Source organism: Hypanus sabinus, chromosome 27 (genome assembly GCF_030144855.1).
Source record: "Hypanus sabinus isolate sHypSab1 chromosome 27, sHypSab1.hap1, whole genome shotgun sequence".
In the NCBI taxonomy this organism is placed as follows: domain Eukaryota; kingdom Metazoa; phylum Chordata; class Chondrichthyes; order Myliobatiformes; family Dasyatidae; genus Hypanus; species Hypanus sabinus.
Window position 1 is genome coordinate 24,179,197 of NC_082732.1, and position 25,480 is coordinate 24,204,676.

The 25,480-nt window shown below is 41.6% G+C and overlaps 2 protein-coding genes across 2 annotated transcripts in view; one reads left to right on the top strand and one right to left on the bottom strand.

Annotated features, from left to right (window-relative positions):
* Positions 1–361: 361 nt before the first annotated feature.
* Positions 362–3,999, bottom strand: LOC132382106 (olfactory receptor class A-like protein 4). The gene has a single exon (XM_059951992.1). It carries the CDS (start codon positions 2,884–2,886, stop codon positions 1,939–1,941), a length of 948 nt encoding a protein of 315 aa, XP_059807975.1. The 5' UTR covers positions 2,887–3,999; the 3' UTR covers positions 362–1,938.
* A 6,830-nt stretch (positions 4,000–10,829) lies between these two features.
* LOC132382102 (Golgi integral membrane protein 4-like) overlaps positions 10,830–25,480 on the top strand; it is a 74,773-nt gene continuing 60,122 nt past the window's right edge. The window contains exon 1 of the mRNA XM_059951986.1: positions 10,830–11,019. The gene's annotated coding sequence lies outside the window, so the exon portion shown is untranslated. The remainder of the gene's footprint in view (positions 11,020–25,480) is intronic.

Consider the following 25,480-nt stretch of genomic DNA (forward strand, 5'->3'; position numbering starts at 1 on the left):
CAACATGCATTATGCAGTATACACACAACAAGCAAAGCACTGTCCACTCAGAGAGATAGAAAGAGAGGGAGGGGAGAGAGAGAGATGAGAAAAGAAAATAGAAAAATCTACTACTGAGGGTGGTTAAGATAGGAAATTCTCTTTCACAAACTGAAAATATAGCATACTTACAGTACCGAACGAAATGTCTTAAACATTCATACATTCACACCGATCCTGTCACTATGTTCAGTTTTATCTTCATTGTATTGAATAGATTGCATTTCTTTATTTAGTCTACTTCACTGTTCATAATTTATTATCAAAGTACTGTATGTTTGTCTATCATATACAACCTTGAGATTCATTTTCTTGCAGGTGCCCACAGGAAAGAAATGAAATACAATAGGATCCATGAAAAGTCATGCCTAACGAGGACCGACAAACATCCAATATGCAAAAGAGGACAAATCATGCAAATAGTTTTAAAAAGTAAAACAAAATGCTGAGAATGTGAGCTACAGGGTCCCCAAAAGTGGGTCCACAGGCTGCTATTCCTCTTTGTTCAACCTCCTCTTCCATTTGCTTCATTTAGAGGCATTAACTCCTACGTTTCACAAGCAATACCTACTCACTTGGACCTCGTCCAAGCCAATGTATTTTGTCTATGAGAGTTGTTGTGGGTACCTCAGATGAAGCTCAACATGAACTCATACAGTTGCCCGATATGAACTTCCTACTGAAAATCATAGGAGAGCAGTTTGTACAAACAACACATTTAATCTAGCAATGCCTATCGGTAAGTTATTCAAAGGTTGAAAGGTGCCTGCAAAAATAATAATGTTTGTATAGTGATGTCATAGGAGGGACCTAACTTAACAGTGCAAGCATCTTAAATGTTAAAATACAGTCAATGGTTAAGGTAGAGGAAACCTCTCCATCAAGTTAAGAAGAAGTTTTAAAAACACAATTAAATAGATACTTGAGAAAGTGGAATCTGGGGCAGTGAGCAGAAGATTGGAATGAGACAAGATAGTTCATCCCCATTGGTGAATGGATGTTTCCAAATTAAAGTTTTCAATGATTTGGTAGTTCTTGAGTTGTCTGATACAATTCATGACTCTATGGGCAGTCCACTTCAGCGTGGCACAAAAACAGTAAAGAGTGGGCTGCCTTATTCTCCATTGCCATTAATGTAAAGGAAGATGAGCAGGTTATTTATTCTCAAACCAAAGTTGTTGTTCCCACAGTGACCAAGTCTGAGCTGGAGTTTCAGCTTTCTTCCGTATTTAAGCACAGCGAAGGGCTGTAGAGTCTAAGAGCAGTGTTTGCTTAGACAGCATTGAAGTGCAGTTAGGAACATGAATTTACAAAACTCATGGATTTCTTAAATCAACGAGTTAATTGTACTGGTTCAAAGTGGTGAAACTGTGAAGGTACTTGGTTTAGTTCCAAGAAAGAAAAACAAGAGAATTCTCTAGACAGTGAAAATATTTAGGAGCTTTGACAAACAGTGAAATTTGAATAACCATGCATCGTAGTTAGTTAGTTCAATACATTAGCCCTTTCTTGGAAATGGGATGGAATTCACATTTAGTGGTGTTGAGTTTTGATCAGTTAGCAATATGGAGACTGGGGTCAATAGGTTTTTGTTAGTTGAGGGTATATTTATTCTGGAAAAAGGGAATACCTGGAGCTTTGATGTGGATCACTGGTGTCAGCATATAACTGAGGGATCGAATGGACTCCTCCTATTTACTTCGAGGATTATCCAATTAAAGCAAGGAGATGGTGGACCAACACATAATTTATACAAATTCTTGTGGCTTGAGTCAATATTACATCAAATATGAATAAAGTATAATCTTTCAGTAAAGATATTCCACAGTACTGATCACTTCCAGGCTAACCTCTGTAAGATTGGACAAGAAATCCACACATTTTTCGTTGGAAGAGTGGTCAGCTACTTTGGCTGGGGGATTTCAGCCACCCACATCTCAAGATGTTTGCCATTTTCCTTCTTAATTTGCCATGGCCTGTTGCCACCACCAGTGGGTAGAATCCCAGAAACCCCGAGGCAGAAAACCGAGCGATAATGAGCATGTAGCGCGTCGAGGGGCTGCCCTTAAAATTATAATAATTCACTGAAAACACATGTGTGCCCCAGCAAAAAATAAACAGCAGAATCAGGTACAGGATGGTCTTGGCTGCTTTCCATTCGGTGCTGATCTGTTTATTGAACATCGTGTCCTGGGTTTTTCTATAGTGATTATACAGAAATAACAAGGTGGCAGAGTTTGCAAAAATCATTAGAGTTATTGGGATTGCTTCATGAATTACAACAGAGACCATTGTATATATCAGACCACTAATGTCATTTGGAAATGTCCACACACAGCCGAGCAAAGGTCTGATGGTGCTACTAATTAACATTAAATTATCGGTACTGTTAGTGTTTGTATTGGATGAGTAGCACAGTGCAAAGCTTGAATACACAAAGCTCAAAGCCCACTCAATCACCATAGCTTTGGCAACCTTCCTTCTCTCATTTAGCCTCTCCAACGCAGTTCGGCTTGTTCTGATTGTGATGAAGTGGAACAGGCTCAGACTGAGGGTGACCCAGATGCTTGCCGATCTCAGCCAGGTCCAGATGAACATCATCATTCTGCACCCTACGTCGGAGAACAAGACGGTGTAGCCGGCGTCAAAGGTCAGAAGCAAGGTGTTCCTCGTGAGGGACAGCAGCAGGTTTGCCCCAGCGATATTCATCAGAATGAGGTCGGACGAGGCGAGGTAGCGGTTCTCTCGGGTGGAGTCGGCGGCAATCCAGATAACCAGGGCGTTCCCCAGAATCCCACAGCTCACGAGCAAACCATACACAAAAACCTGAACAGGGTGTTCTGCCATCTTACATCAGCACGTTGAGTTTGGTCACTGCTAAAATAATGCAAAGAATTAATATAGTCATCAGAAAAGGGAAATCTTAAACATTAAATACTTCAAGGTAAACAGATTAACTGAAATTCTTTTTCAAGCACCTTTTTGTTTGTTATCTGACTTTGACAGTCTCTCTTGACCATTATTATTGTCAATCTTGACTGGCTCTCAATCTGCAAAGAACTGATTTTAAAACCGTTGGTTCATTTCACCAATCCCTCCATGTCTTCACCCCATCCTCATTCCCTGCAGGAACCTATAAGCCCGGCTCTGCTTGACAACACAGGACCCTGTACCTCCAATTAATCTACACAGGCAGTGTCATCGGCCATTTTAATCCTATAAACTCTTCCAGCTCATGATCCCTCGCCCTTCTATTTGCAAATCTTTCTCCCCACATTGCTTGGTGTGTTCAATACAACACGCTTTGTTTGGGATGCTATTGCGCATCACTGAGCACAATAGCAATATATGATTGTAAGTACGGCTAAAGGTGAGTTGTGTGGTAAGCATTCTGGTGAATGTCATGGAAAGCCCTTTGCTCCATAGCTTCACAGACAATAGATTCTGTAGTGCCATGTGGAGGAAAGTAATGAGCAATTGTAAAGAGATGAGTCAGGAGGAGACAGAGTCACCTTTCCCATCTAATCATTGATCTTGTTATCAGATCCACAGCATTATCCAGTGACGTGACTATAGTCAGCAAACTGTATACGCGGCCAAATGTGAAACAACTCTTTGTACCTTTCTCTTTCCGAAGATAACTTTGAATTGGTATCTCCTTATCAATTCTACTGCCTGTGGAAATTAATTTGCTCCTCTAAAACTGTTATTACCTTCCTCCTACCTTTTTTGAAATCTTTCCTTCTATCTAACCTCTCACAGCCTATCCCTCAACCAGCACAATAGTAACAAATCCTTGTTTCTTTACCCTGTCACTCAAAATGACAATGTTTATGCTCTTTCCTGGCTACCACAGTCAGATCTTTCTAAAACCTCCTCTGACACTCCCCAAACCATCCCCATACCACCAATAACATCTCCCTTTCACATTTGGATGTCCCTGTACTTTTCCACCCAGTGATTTCCTTGCTTCCTCTTCCAGAAGTATCAACGCACGTCCGGGTTAAGTTGTACGTCACCTTAATGACCATTCTTCATAGGTTAGCACAGTGAATGTTGGCAATTTGTTAATTTGCAACAGACCCCATTGTCAGCAATGATTATGTGAGACTAGCCAAAGTGATCTAGCATTCTCACTGGGGGAGCTGTCACTGGATTGACTGAATCTAGTTAGTGCCAGAGTCTCTAGTCTGCGTTCCTTGACCCCAAATGAAAACGCACAATCCAAGAACTAGACCTGTCTGTTTTCTTTGACCCCTATTGAAAACGCACAATCAAGGAACTAGATCTTTTTACAGACCTAATAATAAACTGTTATAAAGATCCAATTCTTATGAAGGTATAGCAGTAGGATAGTTTTTATGAATGGCTAAGGAATGGTTTACATATTGACAGGTAGAAAGCAACTTACCAGAATGGTATATTTTGAAATAAAAATTAAAAATAGAAATATAGAGGAGTTGCAACTTATGTGAACAATGAAGATTGCTGCGTACTATTAGATAGTCATCAACACAGTTCAAATACTGGCACACTCATGCAACATATGGTCCCTATAAAAAAGTCCCTGTGGCAGGCTCCTGTCATAGGTTCTGTGTAATAATCATTTAACAGACTCCAGAGTGAGTATCTGTATGTCTAATCTATTTTCCTGTTCATTCTTAGCTTAAAAAGTTCTGAACTGTTCATCACAAGTGCCACCAGGTCATCTTTAACACGGGCAGCTGCTTCTTCTTCTCTTTGTTTCCCTTCGGAGTAGCTATACGTTGGTTAGTTTATTCCGTGATCACTATCTGTTGGTCAGGCATTTGAAATTCCATAATGGCACTGTAGTTCCTCGCTATAGTCATAAGTTCCTTCTCCAATGCAAGGCTAAAATCCTAAATGACCACATCAGAGGAACTGCCTACAATTTAGCATAGTAACTGCAGGGTCCCACTTCTGTTGGATTCTTTCCGTACAACAGTCGAAAGCAAATATAGGAGTTAGAAAAACAGAAACAGAGAATGCTGAAAACATTCCACAGGTCAGGAAACATCTGTGGAAATAAAATAGAATTAACATCTCCAGTAAAAGACCCTGAAGTGTCAATTCTATTCATCTAACTTGATGAGTATTTCCAGCATTTTCTGCTTTTGTTTCAAATTTCCAGCATCTGTATTTTTTAAAATTTGGAACATAGGGGATTAAAAGGCCTCCTGCTTTCAGAACCTTTTGTGGTTCAGTAGAGAGATACCGAATTTCTTCACTTCCTTCACAAACCTTCACCAGCTCTGACTTAGCATAGTGGCTTGTAGAAAAGAAATAAAAATTCAGCTCCCCAACATCTTTGTTTGAGACTCTACTTCAGCACTGTCATGGAGAAAGGGTCAATGTGCTTGCCTAAAAAATTCTCTTTCTGCCATTTTCACAACAGCATTAAATTCCATGTAAGGAAGACTTCAGTAAAGTCCTGAACAAAGGACGATCCTACACTGTGTCTATTGAGTAAAACCATCAACAGCAAAATCTCACCTGCAACTTCACTACCTTTTCTGCCAGGAGTTTTCTACCAGTGAGACATCTCTCCTTTATTAAATCATATTTTAAAGTTTTCAGTAAAAACATTAAATGGCTTATATAATCATTAGTAACTTTTCAGATCGCTGTCAATAATTAAGCTCATTTTGCAAACTATATAATTCTCACCTGTGTCTTTTTCTCTCCACTATGCAGTAGTGTTTAAATCACAGAAGTCCAAGTTTGATGTTGCTGTAATGAAGGTTGGGATCAGAATGTGGATAGACGTTTCAGTGTTATATACAAATAGCTCATTACTCTGGAGACAATCCCTTCTAAACTGCAGTAATACTTACATGACAGGCTAATTAATTAATGTGATAATGTTACTGACACAGCATTGTCCCTCAGTTTGGAAATTAGTCTTAAAACTGTTATCCACAGATCTTCTAGCTCAGTGAGTAAGTGGAACGCTGGGTGGGTAGAGGCCACCACTTACTAAATTAATCTGTTCTTCACTTATCAAATCAGGAGCTTGAGTTATACTAAAGTGAGGGAGTATGATCGAAACCAATAAACTTACACTAAAGGACATCAAAGAGTAGTTTACAGTTTTATTCCCAGGAGTGATAAGCACCTTCCAAGATTTGCCAGAAATTTCCCTAGGATAAGATAAGACTTGATAAAAAGTGGATATAAAGAGCAACAGTTGCATTCACCCACTCCTCCAGGCGGTGCCTCTTGTCGCTGGAGGATAATAAAAAATAATGAACAAGCTATGGTTCTCCACTTTCATGATCGCCTTGCTTGGCATAAAGTAACCTCGCCCTTCAGCATTCTAACCATTGCGATCTGAGAAAGGCCACACTGAGTAACCTTCCCGTTTAAAAACCTGTCAGCGGCTATTTTTATTTCCACTTGCATAAAATACTCACAACCCGCGTGGAGACCTATGGGAGACAACTCCTCCCACTTTCCGGAGACCTGGACCTTTTTAATAGATTGGAACAACAGTGTTTTAATCAATTACTGAGATAGTCTCATCAGCTTTCGATTGCCTGCTTTCCTTTGTGGAATAAATCCAATGCCTTGTTCATCTGCAATTTAGTTAGCTTTTACCTTTTGAAAAAAAAATTAAATGATTATACATTGTTTTTGAAAAAAACCTGCTTATTTTCCTTCTCCTTTCCCTAAAAAGTTGGCTACAAGTTCCGAAAGATGAATTTCATCCTCCTGAGTGTTCCTTTGCAGCTTCAGTATTGACCCATTGATCGCCTTGCTCTGAGCTCCTGCAGAGCAATGAAGTCCTGTAGTCTGTCTTGTCACTCTCTGTGTAACGAAGCAAGACCAATGCAACTGTTCATTTCTTTTTCTTTTCCTCACTCAGTGAAACTCCCAAAGGTGTTCGGTCTTATCCTACAAACCAGATCCACAGAAGCGGATACATCCACTGTGTAGTTACTCACTAATTCCTTACAAAGGAAGGGCCTTCCTCCTTTTAGCAGCCACACTTCTGCACTCTAATCCCTGATGATTTCCAGAATAAATTTTGTAAATATGAAGAAAAGAGAACAACAGAATGTTTTAAAAATGCATTAATGCGTAGAATGAATCACCAATTCCTCACAAAGTGAATGCCTTACCCAACCCTTTGTGAAGTCAGTCAGGAGTCAAATAAACTGTATCTCTGCAGGTTTCTGAGTTACACAGGCTGGAGATAACAGATTCTTTTAGAGCATGAATTTTTATAATATTCGATACTCTTTAAAATTCGGAACTTCACTGTGAATTTAAATTACTCAATCAGTGCTGGGAATTGAACTCATTTTCCAGACCCCTTAGTCTAAGAACTAAGGAAGCTGTCCTACTCCCACACCATCAAGCTGCAAGGCAGGGTGATATTTCAGCATCGGCAGCCTTGGATTCTGTAATTTTACATAGTCATCTTTAAGTCCCCTCCTCTCATTCTGGACTTCCCTTCCAGGAATGCCTACTATGAAGAAGCTCTGTAATTTAATTTAATACAGAATATTATAGGCTGATCAATGCCTCTATGTCCTCAGAAGGCTAAAGAAATTTGGCATGTCGCACTCGACCCTTATCAATTTTTTATTGACACCCCCACAGGAGGCATCTTGTCTGGATGCGTAACGACTTGGTATGGCCACTGCTCTGCACATTACCACAAGAAAAGTGCAGAAAGTTGTGGACTCCGCTCAGCACATCACAACAACCACCCCCCCGCCCACCCTGTAGACTCGGTCTATACTCCAGTAGAGCAGCCAGCGTAATCAAGGACCTCACCCACCCCGGACATTTTCTCTTCTCCCCTCTCCCATCAGGCAGAAAATACGAAAAAAATCAAAAAGAATGTACCAGCAGGCTCAAGGACAGCTTCTATTCCACTGTTATCTGACTCTTGCATGGACCACCCGTACAATAAATACACACTTGACCTCACCAGCTACCTTGTCATGATCTTGCACTTTATTGTCTACCTGTACTGCAGTTTTTACACTTTATCCTGCATTGTTCTTGTCTTACCTGGTTCTATCACAATGGACTGTATGAATAGTACGCAAGATAGGTTTTTCACAGTATCTTGCTAGAGGTGACAATAAATAAACCAATACCAAGACACTGTACACCAAGAAAGCTACTTGGGTGATAAATTATCTTCATACTAGCTCATTTCATCAAATGCACTAGTCCTGGTGATGCTGATGGTCAAAGAATGATGGTGACTATAGCAGGTTAAGGACAAATTGAATTGAGTGGGTTTGAAGAAAAACATTAATTAAATGTGGAAAGTAAAGAGGGAATACTTGGTATGGGAACAGATTTAGAATGAGCTCATTTATTGAGCATGCTATGTTGGCACTGGATGTGTGGTGACACCAGCAGACTGTCCAGCACAATCTTTGTTGATTTGATTTGTTGCAGAACGAAGCATTTCTCTATATGCTTCACGTAAGACAAATAAAGCTAATCTTGCAGTGGAAGACAGGAGGTCAGCCAGGGAGGCTTGTAATAATCCAAGCCGACTGACTCAGAGACTTGTCCTGGAGCCATCCAAGTGACAGAACGGCTCAGGAATTTGCAATGCTGGCTTGTCACTGGTCTCTGATATTTACCTCAGAATAATCCTCCCATGTCATGAAGTGCCGTGGCAATATTGGAGCCCAAGTGCTGAGGAAAGACAGACTCCGGTGTAGAGATGGCGATGAGAGTTTATTTATAATAATTCCGAAAGAACATCGGTGTCTTGACTGAGTGGGAACGCGAGAAGTACCATTTTCAGAACTAGGATCTTGTGATTTGTGATAATCAGGAGTCTGCTTAAATAATACAAGTGACATGCTATCCCTGAGCCTATCAAAATAAACTTAACAAGCTTAGGCAGAAAGCACCAGGAGACCTTGTTACAAAAAACGAGTTGCTGGAGTAAACACAGGGAATTTTAAATGATTAATGACTCCCATCAAACAACAACTAACCAATTCAGGTGCTCTGAAAACCTCAGAGCCCAACGCTGTCCGGCACCCTGCACAGGCCTGAAGAGCTCGTTTCATCCCACGTGCAGAGGCAAAACCATCCTTGCCCCCAGTACATATTAAACACTTTCTCGGCAATGCTAATTAACAGAGAGAGGAACTTAATAAAAAAGATTTGTGGTGGTGATGTGAAAGCCAAAGTTACCCTTGCACTTCAGGAAAGTTATGGGATAAGGAACAATTTTTGGCGGAGGAGACAGAAAACAGTAGTGTTTTACGTGATCCAGGCAGAGTTGATGATGCGCTGAACCCATATCAGTCCCCGGAGGTTAAGGATGAGGGAATGAAGCCCATACCTAATAAAAATAGGGATAAAACATCTAATCTGTTAAAACTAAGCAGTTTCTATCCCCAATCCCCCAAGCCCGGCTGGTATCTCGGATAGAAACTCTTAATTGTACAAGTAGGATTTCTTCTGATTTCTTGCCAAAGTTATAATATTTTTGAAATTCCTGGTGCTAATGTCAAGCATTATCTCAGGTCAAAAGATTTTTGGGGATTAGAAACAATGGGGATTACACAGGGGAAAGGTCTAGATATTTTGAAAAATACAATATTTACGAGAACAACAACACACACAAAATGCTGGTAGAACACAGCAGGCCAGGCAGCATCTATAGGGAGAAGCGCTGTCGACGTTTCGGGCTGAGACCCTTCGTCAGGACTAACCGAAAGGAAAGATAGTAAGAGATCTCTTACTATCTGCTGTGTTTTACCAGCATTTTGTGTGTGTTGTTGTTTGAATTTCCAGCATCTGCAGATTTCCTCGTGTTTGATATTTATGAGAAGTTTGGATAAGTCCATGGAGTATTGGGTTTCTTTGTATAATAGCTGCCTGAAAGAAGATGAATCTCAAGGTTGTATGAACACATTTTGATAATAAATGTACTTTGACTTTGGATGGGAGGGGTATGGAGAGCTATGTCCCAGGTGCGGGTTGATAGGACTGGGTGGAATAATAGTTTGGCATGGACTAGATGGGCCAAATGGCCTTTTTTCTGTGCTGTAGGGTTCGATGACTCTATGACTTAACTTTGGATCCATATTGCTACCCCCCTTTAAATTCTATGGTCTTTCCTTTTTTGACCATCCTCTTGTGTGGAATCTTGTCGAAGTCTTGCTAAAATCTACATTGGCTGAGGCATATCCACTGTCCCCACATAACCCTCCTTGTTTAACTCTTTCAAAAAACTCGATCAAGATGGTCAACACACAACCTTCCCTTAATGGATCCATGCTAACTGTTTATTGGTAACCGGTTTATTATTGTCACATGCACTGGGATGCAGTGAAAAGCTTTCGTTAGCAGGCCATCCATGCAAATCAATCCATAAGCATCCAGGTACTGTGAAAGGAAAAATAAAACATAATGTCAAATATACTGTAATGCTACAGTTGCAGAGAAAGCATGGTGCATTTAAAGTTCAAAGTAAACTGATTATCAAAGTACAGTACACATATATCACCATATACAATCCAGAGATTCCTTTCCTTGTAGGCAAACACAGTAAATACTAGAAACACAATAGAATCAATGAGAGACTGCACCCAACAGGGCGGACAACAACCACTGTGCAAAAAAATCCCAACAAACTGCAAATACAGAAGGAGAAAAACAAGAAATAATAATAATACATAAGTAAGCGATAAATATCAAGAACACGAGATGAAGAGTCCCTGAAAGTGAATCCAGTTGTTGTTCATTTTGTATGGCAGGGCCCGGGAGGGGCAGGCACGAGTCTGTCCGTTCAGGAGCCGGGGTTGAATCAGTCTTCGTCTGGCAACTTTCCCACAGACGTCCCAGCATGGGTGGCCCGAGCTGGCATCGCCTGATGGAGACCTTGAAGCACGCAAGCCTCCACACGACGTCAATGTGTTGATCCAGGTCATGGAGGAATCCAGTTCAGGGAAGCGGTTCAGCGATGGGGTGAGTGAAGTTATCCCCTCTGGTTCAAAAGCCTGATGGTTGATGGGTAATAACTTTTTCTGGACCTGGTGATGCAGGGTCCTGAGGCTCCTATACCTTCTTCTGGAAGGCAAAAATAAGAAGAGGGCATAGCCTGGATAGTGGGAGTCCTTGATGATAAATGCTACTTTCTACATCAGAGCTCCATATAGATATGTTTGATGGTTGGGGTGGCGGTGGGGTGGGGGGGGATAGTGGGTGACCCTGCCACTACTTTTTGCAGGCTTTTCTGTACAAGGGGACTGATGTTTCCATACCAGGCTGTGACACAACCAGCAAATGCACACATCCACCACACATCTGTAGAAGTTTGTCAAAGTTTTACATGACATGCTAGATCTATGCAAACTTCCATGAAAGTACAGGCACTGCCGTGCTTTCTTCTTAATGGCATTTACGTGATGGACCCAGGATAGGTCCGCAGAAATGAAGACACTGAGGGATTTCAAGATGCTGATCCTCTCCACCTCTGATCCTCTGATCAGGGCTGGCTCATGGACCTCCGGTCGTGATTGCGTTTAGACAACTATGTGGCATGGTCACGATGAAGTAAACTGAGTGATCAAGAGTTCGTCTTTATTGTGTACGAGGTCCAGTTAAGTGCCTTATAAAGCAGTACTGTATAGTAGCTGTCCTTGAGTCTGCTGGCATGAGTCTTCAAGCTTTTGTATCTTCTACTTGATGAAAAGGGGGAAGAGGAGAGAATAGGCTGTTTTTGAATCTTTTCTGAGTGAAGGTGTATTCATCCACCTTTTCAAAACAACATTGGCAGTCCTGCTACTCTCTGTCTTCAGTTCTGCAGTCAGGAAAAGATTTTAAAAAGTAGTCAGAACCTCTGTCAATTACTCCATTGTTCCTTTTAACAGCCTGGAATATACTTCACCTGGGCTTGCTGATATATCCATTTCATAGACATTCAACCCCTTAATATTTCCTGTTTTACTATGCCAGTATGATCATTCCACATGATAGTCTGTACCACCATTGAAGCTTTATTGATGGATGTTGTCTTCCAGGGCATCTGCTCCCAGATTCTGCAGATACCTGCAATGGTAATACAGTAAGTTTGGTTACTTCCGGGTACCAACCGTGTACAATGCAGCCCTATCAGGAGATTCCTTCAAAGCACCAAAGGGGGCGACCCTTTCTGTACCCACCTCATGACTTACCAATCAGTGTACAATACTGCACAGTTTCACCACAAATTCTTTGGCTCCCGATATACCTTGATCTTTGGCTACTCTTAAGCATTTTTGAAAGCTTTATCAAATCACATCCCTATACACGAACACAAGAGATCTTCAAAGTTCCTCTAGCATTTTGTGTGTGTTTCCTTGTACATAAAGCCAGCGTTTATTACAAGGATGTGCCCTTTCACCTTTCCCTAAATGATTCATAATTCCAACTGAGCTTTCAGTGAAAGCTGTGTGAATTCATTTTATTGACCCTGTGTAGATTTCCAAGTGCTCACTATCTCTTCACCAAGGACTGTTGTATGAGGGATTCAGAGAACACCCTCATTGTCTCTCCAGTGTTAACTTTTAGATCTGTCTGCATGTCCAACATCTTGACCCTCTTATCAAAATTCATTGATCAAGTATCACATTTCCCAGTGGGGCCCACTTGGCATCTTCAGACAAAATTCATTCCTTTGACTTAAAATCTCATCAAGACTCATTAGAAACATAGGGATATTTTAAAAAGAATTAAACCATAAAGACCTTCCAACCTCTCTGCCATCCAATTACAGTATGGCTGTTCTACACAGTTTTCTTGCCAATGCCCAATTTCCTTGATATCTTAACCTACTCAAGTTCCATCTCAGTCACAGAGTCAGTCACAGCACAGAAACAGGACTTACAGCTGATCTAGTCTGTGCTGACCCAGCTTTCTGTCTAGTCCCATCTACCTGCACCCGGCCCATAGCCCTCTATACTCCACCTATCCATCTATCAATTCAACCTTCTCTAAAGTGTGACAATTGATCCCCCATCTACCAATTTCACTGATAGCTCATTCCACACTCACAGTATCCTCTGAATGAAGAAGTTCCTCCTCAGATTCCCCTTAAATATTTCACGTTTCACCCTAAACCTATGACACGTTGTTCTCGTCTCACCCAACCTGAGGGGAAAAAACCTCCATTCATTCACCCTATCATTGTTCCTCATGATTTTCTATGCCTCCTCAAAGCTTTATATACTTATATATAAGATTTCCCTCATTATTCTGAACTCCAGGCAATAAAGTCTAAGATGTTCAACCTTTTCCACTAAGTTGCGTCCTGGGAATGTCCTTCAAGATTTTTTCTGCATTCTTATTGATAAACTTCCTGTAGGGAGATGACCAGAACTCACACAGAACTCCAAATTCAGGCTTACCAATACCTTATATAACTGCAACATAACAATCCAACACTCCTGTACTACTGCCCTGATTTATGAAGGGCAACGTGCCAAAAACTCTCTCATCACGGACCTATCTATCTGTGATTTTGCTTTCAAGGAATTACGGATCAGTATTCCCAGGTCCCTTCATTCTATCGCACACCTCACGACCCTATCGTTCTCTGTGTAAGATGTACACTGGTTTGTCCTTCAAAAGTGCAACATCTCATATTTGTCTGCGTTAAGTTTCATGAGTCATTTTCCTGCTCTAGATCCTATTGCACGCTTTGATAGCCTTGCTCGCTGTCCACTATGCCCCGCAATCCTCATGTCATCCACAAATTCGTTGATCCAGTTTACCACATTATCATCCAATTTATTAGTAAAGAAATAAACAACAGACCCAGCACCGATCACTGCGGCTCATCAATAGGAGCAGGCTTCCATTCAGAGAGACAACCATCTACTACCATCCTCTGGTTTCTCCCTCTAAGCAATGTTGAATCTAACTGACCATTCCATCTTCAATGCCAAATGACTTAAGCATCTGGACCAGCCTCCCATGTAGGACTTCATCAAAGTCCTTGCTAAGGCCCATGTAGACGATATCCACCAACTTTTTCTCATCATCTTTCTTGGTAACAATCTTGAAAGCTCCAAGGATCAAGGATCAAAGATCAATTTTATTCGAAGTATACATTTACATGTGTTAGGAATTTGCTGTGGTGTTACATGCTACAAAAAAGCAACATTTAACAATGATAAAGAATAAAGACATATAAAAACCATGTTAGTACAGACGTGTATAAATATGTCAATGCCAGCATGTATCTTACAATGTAAACAGCATTACAAAATGTAGTTTGAAGAGCTACAGCACAGTACATTAACTGAGGTAATAGACAGAAGGGATGGAGGTTTGGTGGGGGGAGGGGATGCCAACTAAAATGGTTTTATCACGTGGTGCCCAAGGAGGCAGCCACAGTGTACAGTATTGGCATCTCCAAATGTCCAGATGTCCGTAGGCCTTATGGAATCAGACTTCTACATTTCGGTTGCCATCAATGTGAAAAAATGTGCTTCCCAACCTTGTTCCTGAGTGATTGAACTGCAGTTTTGGAGCTTTGTCCCTGTGTTTTTTTAAACTGCTCATCAGGGACAGTAATCCTCCATATATGTCCAATCAAAGACCTTTTAACAATTGACACAGCACAATCAGAATGGCCCCCATTCTTTTATACCCAGGGACTACAAGCTGACGTTGTGCAACCTTCCTTGATAAGTAAACCTTGTCAATCCTGGTATAACAATGCTTAAGTGGGCAACCCGTATTAACCCCACCTCATTCACCTTATAACTTACCAATCAGTGATTCAAGTCTTTCAGTACTGCACAGTTTCCCAATAGATCCCTTGGTATCTTTCATAGATATCTTGCCTCCATTCAAATCTTGGCTTTGGTCATTTGTTTAGCTTTTAGCAAAGCTTTACCAAATCAATTCCCATTCCAAGATCAATATGCTTTTCAATAATCACACACAAAATGCTAGAGGAACTCAGCAGGCCAGGCAGCATCTATAGAAAAAAGTGCAGTTGATGTTGAAGTCTTGAACTAACTGTGGTGCACCAGCTATGGTCTGACCAAGATGAGATGCAAATGAAGCATAATTAAATTGATTTTTTATTCTAGCCCCTTCAAATCATTCTATTAAACTTTTAGAGTCATTGTGAGACCCAGCACAGAAACCACACATCAACATAAGAACACAGGAAATAAGAGCAGGAGTAGGCCCATCGAGCCTGCCCTGACATTCAATAAGATCATGGCTGATCTGTCCGTAAACTCAGCTCCATCTACCTGCCTGTTCCCCATAACCCTTAATTCCCTTGCAAGCACCAATTATCTACACTATCCCTAGTCTAACCTATTTTATTCTCTTATTCCTTCCCATCAACTCCCTGCAAGTTCACCACTCATCAAAACGAAGGATAATTTACAGTGACCAATTAGCCTACCCATTTGCCCATTTTTGGGTGTGGGGGGCAGGGTTGACCCAGGTATCCAAGGGAAATCCATGCAGTCAGAGGAAGTACATGCAAGTCCACACAGACGGTACTCAAGGTCACGATCAAATCACGGTCGCTGGAGCCATGAGACGGAGGCTCAATTAGCCGCGCGTTCTGACTGTTCTGATTACTTTTTGTAGCCATTTAAAAAAAAATTCTCCTTACCCATTGTGCCTTTTTAATTTTGAGCAGTGACAGAACTCCTGAATCCCTGTCTGTTCCAGCAGTGGTTCCTTTCATTGGTTTCCCAGCTGTGCTACCTACCAGTTTTTAATGATTTGTGTATGTGAACAGGCAAGTCCCTCTGCTCCTTCACACTCCACTGTTTCTCAACATCCAGAGACTGCTCTGATCTGGCAACCCTGTATTATAACAGTGACAAATTTTACAAAAGTACCTTGTCGGCTCTGAAAAGCTTTCTGATGTGGCGAAAAGTGCTCTATAAATGCAGGATGTATTTTCCCCAAGATATTCTGCTGATTCCGATCAGCCAATAGTTACATCAACTGGATACCCAGTGAAATGATGGTTTAAGTATTTTGCCAGAACGTTTCTTCAGTTGCAGAGGCATTAGTTCTTCAAGGATCATCACCTTGCTGTGGTGGAGAGGCCTGTGAGTTCTTGAGATCCCGAGAGCCATGTGGTCTGGAGTTTATCTGTTTGGTGCTTTGCTCCTGGTAGGGTGTGTGTGTAGACCTCCATTAGTCTCAATAGACCATGGATTTGCGCCTTGGAAAGTTTCCGAGATTTCTTTTATGGAAGACTGGCAGTTGCCCAAGCTGCAAGCCTTCCCCTCTCCACGCCACCGATGTTGTCCAAGAGAAGGGCATTAGGACCAAGCAGCTTGGCACTGGTGTCATCGCAGAGCAATGTGTGGTTAAGTGCCTTGCTCAAGGACACACACGCAGCCTCAGCCAAGGCTCGAACTTGCAACCTTCAGATAACTAGACGAACACCTTAACCACTTGGCCACGTGCCAACACAACCTGGTAGGGTCACCCATGGTGGTAAGATCAAGAAAAAGGTTGGAGACAAGGAGCGATTCAACCAAGGCCACAACGATGGAGCTGGAGGAAGAAGATGACACATCACACTGGCAGTAAAGGGTGGAGGAAGACTGAAGGGCCCAGTTGTCTTGCAGTCCATGCCACTGGACATGTCAAGGATATCAGCGCCCCCCCCCCATGTTAAAATCACACCCAGGTGTTCTCTATTAAGGGAATCCGCCCACCCGCAATTACAATAAAGCTCATGTTGATCATCCTCTGGGACTAAATCGGTTAATACGGCAAAGGAAAATACGCCTCTAGGCTAGAGGTGTACTACTAGTGGGAGGACCTTCAATCTCCAGAATGATACTATGTATCCAAGGAAAAGTAATAAAGCAGGGAAAACGATTGGTGACACCAGGTAAACATGTCGTTTCATAAATGAATACTAGCCAGAAATATTGGAAACTGATCTACAGGGAAATAGAGGCAAGGAATGGAACCAAGAATTCGCCTTAGGGCACTGCTTCACCTGCAGCTGAGAAGTGGAAATCCCTGCTTTTATATTGATGGTGCGATAGGGAAACAGAGCCGGGGAACCCCACTGTGTCCCTGGAAACATACTTCCAGTCACATATTTGAAGATCTGCTGCATCACATCGCAATAACCTAAGTGGAAGATCCTCGTTCTAACTTCTGTTGAAAAAGAACGAGTTCACTCCGATGACTGGCATCTAATGAGCCACCTGAACAATTAATTGGACTATTGCCCGAGGATGTTTTTGTTGCTCTTCGTTCATATTTACTCACATGAACTCTTCATTACAATAGTGTTTGTGTCTTCGGTTTTCACTTGATTAATGTCGTCCTCTAGGGTTCAATTATTTTCCATGAATTAATGGAATTAGTGCTCCCTATCCCCCGGTAGGAAAATGCAGGCTGGGCTTTTTGCATTCGGGTGATACCACTAACCACATACAACACACTCCGTCCAGGAGGAATTATCCAACATTAACTCATGCTGCAGAGCCTGGCTGGAGTTACCCCTTCTTTATGAGTCTCTACCTTGGCTCAATGGCAGCACTCTCACCGAGGAGCCTGAAGGTTATATGTTTAACTCCCATTCCAGAGACTTGATAACCTAATTTAGGTTATCGATGGAGCTGTAGAATGTGGCTGCTTTTCATTGGAACCCTGTCTCCCTGGTCACCATGTCCTGACAAAAGGTCTCGGTCCGAAACATCAACTGTTAATTCCCCTGCTTAGACACTGCCTGATCGGCTGAGTTCCTCCAGCATTTTGTATGTGTTGTTCTGGATTTCCAGCAACCACAGAGTATTTTGTGTTTATAACAATTCCTGAACAATATTTGAAGATGAAAAGTTAACATCTCCCCAGATCAATCTTTGCTCTTTATCATGATGTTCAAATTGGCTAGTCATCTACATTACAAGATATATCTTGACGCTATAAAGACAACGCTGCTCTGACTGCTGAATAATAATGTTGTATAAACACACGTACTATCAGGTTTAACTGGTTTTGACAGACCAGTTCAGATATGAACTGAGACAGAATTTGTAGGCCTTACTATTTATATCACTTACCGCCAAGCAGCCAAAAGTCTTTCTAAACTTGAGTGAGTTACAATCACCAGAATAGGGCAGAGGACACATTAAAGTTTTCAATGAGAATAAGACAGTTGTGGACATGGTTTTAGAAAACAAGAATATAAGAAACAGGAACAGGATTTCAGGTTTCAGGGTTCATTTGAAGACCCTGACCTGGAGTTACACGCTGACTTCGGTTCTTTGCGGGAATGGGACCCGCTCTCGAGGTCTCACGACTGGCCGCTATTTGAGATACCAAGGACGCAGCCTAGAAGACTAGCGTGCCTTTAGGGTTCTGGGATTTCGTGGATCTGTGAACTCAAGGTTGGTGCCTCCATAGGAATCTGGTGTGTCATGGGAGGACACGGGAGATCGAAAGCAGCAAGCTGGCTGCTGGCTGCGTGCCCAGAGACCCAAGTTCTTTTGGCACAGAGCTCAGAAAAAGCAACGCATCAGACTTTTAACATCATAAGTCAACAAGTTGTTTGTTATGTCTCCCTTTTCACTGTGAAACGGAGACACCCCTTTTTCCCTTATTAGGGAGAGGGAGAAAGCCTGTGGTATGTCGAATTACCGGGTGAACAAGTCTTTATTGCTGCTTTGCTACACGCTTCAGTGCACGGTGATGGGTGCCAATTCTTTTTTTTTTGCTGGTGGGGGAGGGGGGTTGTTGCTTTATTGCTGCTTATGCGTGAGTGGGGGGAGCGGGGGGGGGGCTTTGGGGTTCTAACATTTAACTGTTGTTCATTCTTTGGGACACTCCTCTGTTTTTGTGGATGGTTGTGAAGAAAAAGAATTTCAGCATTTTTTTCTCTGACATAAAATGTACCTTTGAAACCCTTCAATAGCTCTACCGTTTGGTAATTTTGCGGTTGTGCAGATCATGCCCTCAGTTCTACTCTTCTACTTGTACTCTGTAATCACGGACTCCCTGCATGGTCTAAAATCTAGTGTTGATGTCTTCGGTGACTCTCTGGGGTAGAAACGTACAGAAACTGACCACCCTGTGAAACAAGAAGTGGTAGGACTGCTGTTTGAGAACAGCAGGGTCAATTAGGCCTGAGCACACTTGAATCCGGAAGAGCGAGTCAGGTAGTGGTGAAACTATGGGGGTTTCTCTGCCACCTTCTATGACAGGGGCCAAGTCGCTGAATATATCCAAGAAAGATTTCAAAATGAAGGAAATCGAAAGATTGACTTATCCCAACTTTCATTTTGTGCTTGATTGCCAATTCTCTGCCTAGGCTGGTGCACTCCGGGGCCACTTTATTAGGAACCTACCTCCTGCATCTAATAAAGAGACCACCAAGAGTATATTGTGGTCTTCTGCTGCTGTGCCATATCCACTTTAAGATTGTGCATGTTGTGCATTCAGAGATGCTCTTCTGCACACCACTGTTGTAAATCAGGGTTATTTGAGTTACTGTTGCTTTCCCCGTCAGCTTGAACCAGTCTAGGCATCACCTGACCTCTCTAACATGGCATTTTCACCCACAGAAATGCTGTTCACTGGATGATTTTCTGTTTTTTGCACCATTCTCTGTCAACTCCAGAGGCTGCTGTGTATGAAAATCCCAGGAGATCAGCAGTTTCTGTGATACACAAACCACCCTGTCAGGCACCAACAATCATTCCATGGTTAAAGTCACTTAGGTCCCATTTCTTCCCCATCCTGATGTTTGGTCTGAACAACAACTAAACCTCTTGACCATGTCTGTTCACTTTTATGCATTGAGTTGCTGCCACGTGATTGGCTGATTAGATATTTGCATAAATGAGGTGTGCTTAATGAAGTGACCACTGAGTGTATATTACCCACATGCCATGCACTGTAAACCTTCCACTTGACACCTTATTGATTGCCTTTCAGAAATGAAAATGCATCACATGTTCATCTACTGTCCCGGCTTGTTGCATCCTTAAAGGCCGTCGATAAAGTTGCTTAAAACATTCATAAAACCTTGTGTGATTCTGCTTAATTTTATTTTGATGCTCTAAATGTCCTACTGTTAACTACTTAACAAAGAATTTCAGTATCTTCCTAATGATTGATGATAATCTTGCAGACCTATATAGATTTCTGCTTTCAGTTATCCCCTCTCTTGAACAGCATTTTCCCATCTATAAAATCTTCATAGTATTTCGGGCATTTTAGATGGTTATAATCAATCTGCTCACTTCCACTGAAGCCACTCCCTAATCTGCAGTCATCATTTACACGAGGCTCGACAACCTCTAGTCCCACTAGTATCTCTCTAGGACATGACGGTTTTAAGTTCCTCCCTCACTTAAATCCCGACATTTTTCACTATATTTGAGACTTCTACTATGGTGTTATGTGAAGTTAATTCTTTTCAAAACTTTTTGAGTGGATTGTTGCAATGTGCAAAGGTTGGGCAGAGACTGCTGCTGACAGACATATTTATTCAGAGCCAATATACAGTAATGTCTTCACCCAAAACATTACTATGTATTGTGGAATATCGTAGCAAAAGGATTTCGTCTCAATGGAAACAAAACATTATCATTTAAATGATGCTCCTGAACGGTTTAGTGTTTTATCCAGAAACACAGGAGATGAGCCATGGAAACGGCAGAGGTCATAATCTCTTATTGTCTTAATTTTCCATTTGATGAAATGATAGTTATTAATCTCAGTCTTGATTACACTGAACCTCTGTGGCCCTTCAAAGTTTCCAAAGCAAAAGACAAGATATATCAATCGTTTTTGATTTCCTTCATTCTGAAACCCTTCTGGAATAAATTCAGAAAAATATAGATAAGATGGCAGAGTTTCACACCATCTGGCTCACTCTTCCAAACTCAGTGTACTCGTGGCTAATTGACCCTGTGTCTTCTTGTACAACAGTTCTGCCATCCCTTGTCTCAGAGGATTGTCAATCTCCGTATGAAGAAATCTCCCTGGCCATTAACCTAATTGGAGGAGTTCCACTCTTGAGACTGTATACCTGGTTCCTTCTTCTCTAGCCAGGTGATATACTCACTCCATCAAATCATAAAGCCACCCTCCAATATCCTGTGGGATTAAAAAATAAATCAGCAAAGCCTTGTACTCTAATCATTCGAACCAGAATCAGGTTTAATATCACTGGCATATATTGTGACATTTGTTAACTTTGAGCCAGCAGTACAATGCAATACTTGGTAAGTATAGAAAAAGACTGAATTACAGTAAATATATATATATATAATAGTTAAGTTAATTAAGTAGTGCAAAAACAGAAATAATAAAGTAGTGAGGTAGTGTTCATGGGTTCAATGTCCATTTAGAAATCAGATGGCAGAGGGGAAGAAGCTGTTCCCTGAGTGTGTGTCTTCACACTTCTGTACCTCCTTCCTGATGATAACATTGAGAAAAGGACATGCCGTGGGTGGTGGGAGTCCTTAACGATGGATGCTGCCTTTTTGAGGCCCCGCTCGTTGAAGATGTCTTGGATACTACGGACTAGAAGCCATGATGGAGCTGACTAATTTCACAATGCTCTGCAGCTTACTTCGATCCAATGCAGCAACACCCCTCCCCCCAAGTCTATGTTTGTGGACCCAAAGGGCTAGCCGATTATAGAAACAGCAGCCACAATGGCAGATTCTAATTGTGTTGCTGACATCTGAATTCATACTGGAGAAGAATGGTGCAGAATTTGAATTAAGGATAGACTTTTATAAAATACTTTATGAAACTAAATAATATTTTGTTTATGGAAGCATAGGTGAATGGATGAATGAAAATTTCAAGATATTCACCAACATCAGAAACAACATAAATATGCAGGAAACCCTGCTCACAGATTAAACCATTTATCAATCCTCCTTGTTGACAGATCAAATGGTTTTTTTTCTTTGGCGCCAATTAAATTGAGCAACATGCTTGAAATTGTAAACGTTCTGCGCTGTTGTCTGCATTTCTGGTGCCATTGGTGTAGGAGAAAATGATATTTTGCTTCTAAAAATAAATTTATTTACTCACAACAAAAATGCTAACACTTTTCACTTGATCAGCAAGCATTTTGTAAAGGCTTTGCTTACTGCTTTGGCCACAGACACTGCCTCCTCATCTACAAACTGTGTGGGAAATGGAAAATACAAATCCCGGCAAGATCTGGATATTTGACTGGCGCAGTTCAGTTGACTGCAGACTGCTGGCCCATTGAGAACCACAAGGAGTACAAAAGAAGGCACACGTAGGTAATGGAATGAGTGCACTGCTTCGCAAACTAATGCCGCCCACCCCATTTGCCACTTCCTACCCCATCTTTGGAAGAGTCTGCAGTTCTGCATCGGCCTCATTGGCCATCTAAAGACCTATGAAACTGGAGTGGAAGCCAGTTTTCCTCAATGATGAAGGAGTGCTTGAGATGTAAGGGTATGAAATATTTAGGATGGTGGTGAATATTTGTGACTTGGGTTGAGGCATTTGATGTTGTGGTGTTCGCTGAGCTTGGAAATTAACTTGCAGGCGTTTCACCGCCAGTCGAGGTGACATCCTCAGTGCGCAGTTGTTGGTGTTTCTCTCTGGGAGTGCTCACGTTTACATCGGCCTCTGTTCGCTTGTTTCGGTCCTGATCAACTGAAGGGGTAGACAATCAGAATGGAGGCAAGTCAACAGGGGCCTATATAAATGCAAGCACTCACCGACAGAAACACCAACAACTTCACACCGAGGATGTCACCTCGACTGGCAGTGAATCATCTGCAAGCTAATTGCCCAGCTCGGCCAACACCCCAACATCAAACAAAATGAAATGTATTTCAACATTTATGACTAATCCTGGAAACAATCCTTCAAAAACTGGAAAAATTTCAAATACCTAATGGCAGGTGACAATGAATGAGACTTTTATTAATTTCGACCTGATCATAGGTATTTGTGAATTCAGTGAATTTGTCATGAACCAGCTTTTCTTTTGAAAATATTAATAAATAGATAATAATAAAAGATAAAACTAAACTTGTATACATAGATAAAATCAGGATGCTATCAGCAGTGATATAATTTCCTTTTGTTAGTGCTCACCCAGGAAAGTGTTGTTGCTGAAGATTAATTTCAGATTCACGGTATCTGCGTCAAGAGCCCCAGTGTGATACAGAAGGTTCAGATGCAGACAAGTTCCCTCCATGCTATCTGAAGAGTAAGTTCTTCTATCTCAACAACACATCTCAGCTCCAACCTTCACATGTCCAGCTGCACCCCATTCTTCTATCAGCTCCTCTCAGACCACTCGGAGCATGACTATTAATGAATGCCAAAATTTGGGGCTGCTCATGTGGTCATGTTCACCTCAAATGGATCGAAATTACCCAAACTTTTCACCTTAGGTCCGCTACAGCAGTGGGCTTCTCTCAAGATGTTTTTTTTTCCTTTGTTAACTAGATTGACTTTGATGCTGGGTCCCTGAAGCGTGTTTTTTTCACTTACTGTAGTGCCTAGATTCCCTCAGGAAAAAAATTGTAATTGTTAGTATCATTAATATAAGTCAGCAGTGAAGTGTGACACTATTCAATATAAATTATGTATTTACACAAAACTTGCAATAGAAATGACAGAACTATATATTAGGTGATCTTTAAAGGGAGATCCATTTTAAGGGAAGGATAAGATGCCATCTTGGTTAAGGTCACGCCTGAAAGTATTAACTTCTTCCTTTTACAAATTCAACATTCTTAACGACATACAATGTGCCAATCAGCCCATTATGGACTCAAAAATACCGTATAGTGCAATTCCATCAGCACAGCGGGTCTCTATTGTTTGGCCCTTAACTGGAAACCCTTTCTTTTCTTGGATCATTCTTCATGCAAAGAACGTGGAGTGAACGGACCCAGAGGTTCACCTCGAGCTTGCTTGGCAGCATGCCAGTACCCTTCATCTTGCTGATTAGGAATATTTGAATGCACACAATTTAGTTGTATTTGACACTCTCTCTAGGAAGCAGGTATACAGAACCGTCAATATAATGGGGTTTCCAGTGTTGAAATCTCTAATACCAGAGGGCATGCATTGAAGGTGAGAGGGGGGAGGTTCAAAGGGGATGTGAGGGGTAAGTTTTTTACTCAGAGAGTGGTGGATGCCTGGAATGCGCTGCCTGGTATGGTAGAGGCAAATACATTAGAGGCTTTTGAGAAACATTTGGATAGGCACATGGATGTGAGGAAGATGGAGGGATATGGACATGGTGTAGGTAAGAGGGATTAGTGTTTGGGTGTTTTTGATTTGCTTTGTTGCTGGTTCAGCACAACATTGTGGGCCAAAAGGCCTGTTCCTGTGCTGTACTGTTCTATAATGACTTGTTGATCCTCTCGTTTGGACTCTTTTTACAGATTGTGAAGGAAAATTCAATATCTAACCTTCCAAGCACTGGCAAGATAACAAAACCAATATCAACATCCATGCTTAGGCCAACACCCCTACCATCAAAGCTCTGATGACACTCTGATAGGGCAGTAATGTCGTCTACCATGCACACTAAAATTTCGAAGATATTCTTGGAAATTATAACATCCTCGTCGAATGGGAATTCCTAGCCTGTGATGCTAAAATGGAGCTGAAACATCCAAAAAGTACAGACCTCATTTCTCTTCAACAGGTTCATGTAGAAGGCATGGCCAAACAGCTGAAGGAACTAGAAACTCCCTCTCGTTAAAGCACCTTTTGCGTATCCCATGGCCTTGTCCCCATGTTGACCTATCAGCCATGTCAGGACTCAAAGGAACTGAACTGATGCATCACCCTTGATCTCGAGTGACTGCTCAAGATTTCACTCTATGCTTCATTACACCAACTGTTTGCAGTACTGTTTTATTTATTCACATGAGAACATACGAAATAGGATCGGGAGTAGGCCATCTGTCCCGTCGAGCCTGCTGTGCCAATCAATAAGATCATGGCTGATCTGGCCATGGACTCATCTCCACCTACCTGCCTTTTCCCCATAGCCTTTAGTTCCAGTACAATGCAAAAATCTATCCAACCTTGCCTTAAATATATTTACCGAGGTAGCCTCCACAGCCTCATTGGGCAGAGAATTCCACAGATTCACCACTCTCTGGGAAAAGCAGTTCCTCCTCATTTCTGTCCTAAATCTCCACCCTCGAATCTTGAGGCTATGTCCCCTAGTTATAGTCTCATCTACCAGTGAAAACAACTTTATTGCCTCTATCTTATCTACCCCTTACATAATTTTATATGTTTTTATAAGATCTCCTTTCATTCTTGTGAATTCCAGTGAGTACAGTCCCAGGTGATTCAATCTCTCCTCATAGTCTAACCCCCTCATCTCTGGAATCAACCTAGTGAACCTCCTCTGCATCACCTCCAAAGCCAGTATATCCTTCCTCAAGTATGGAGACCA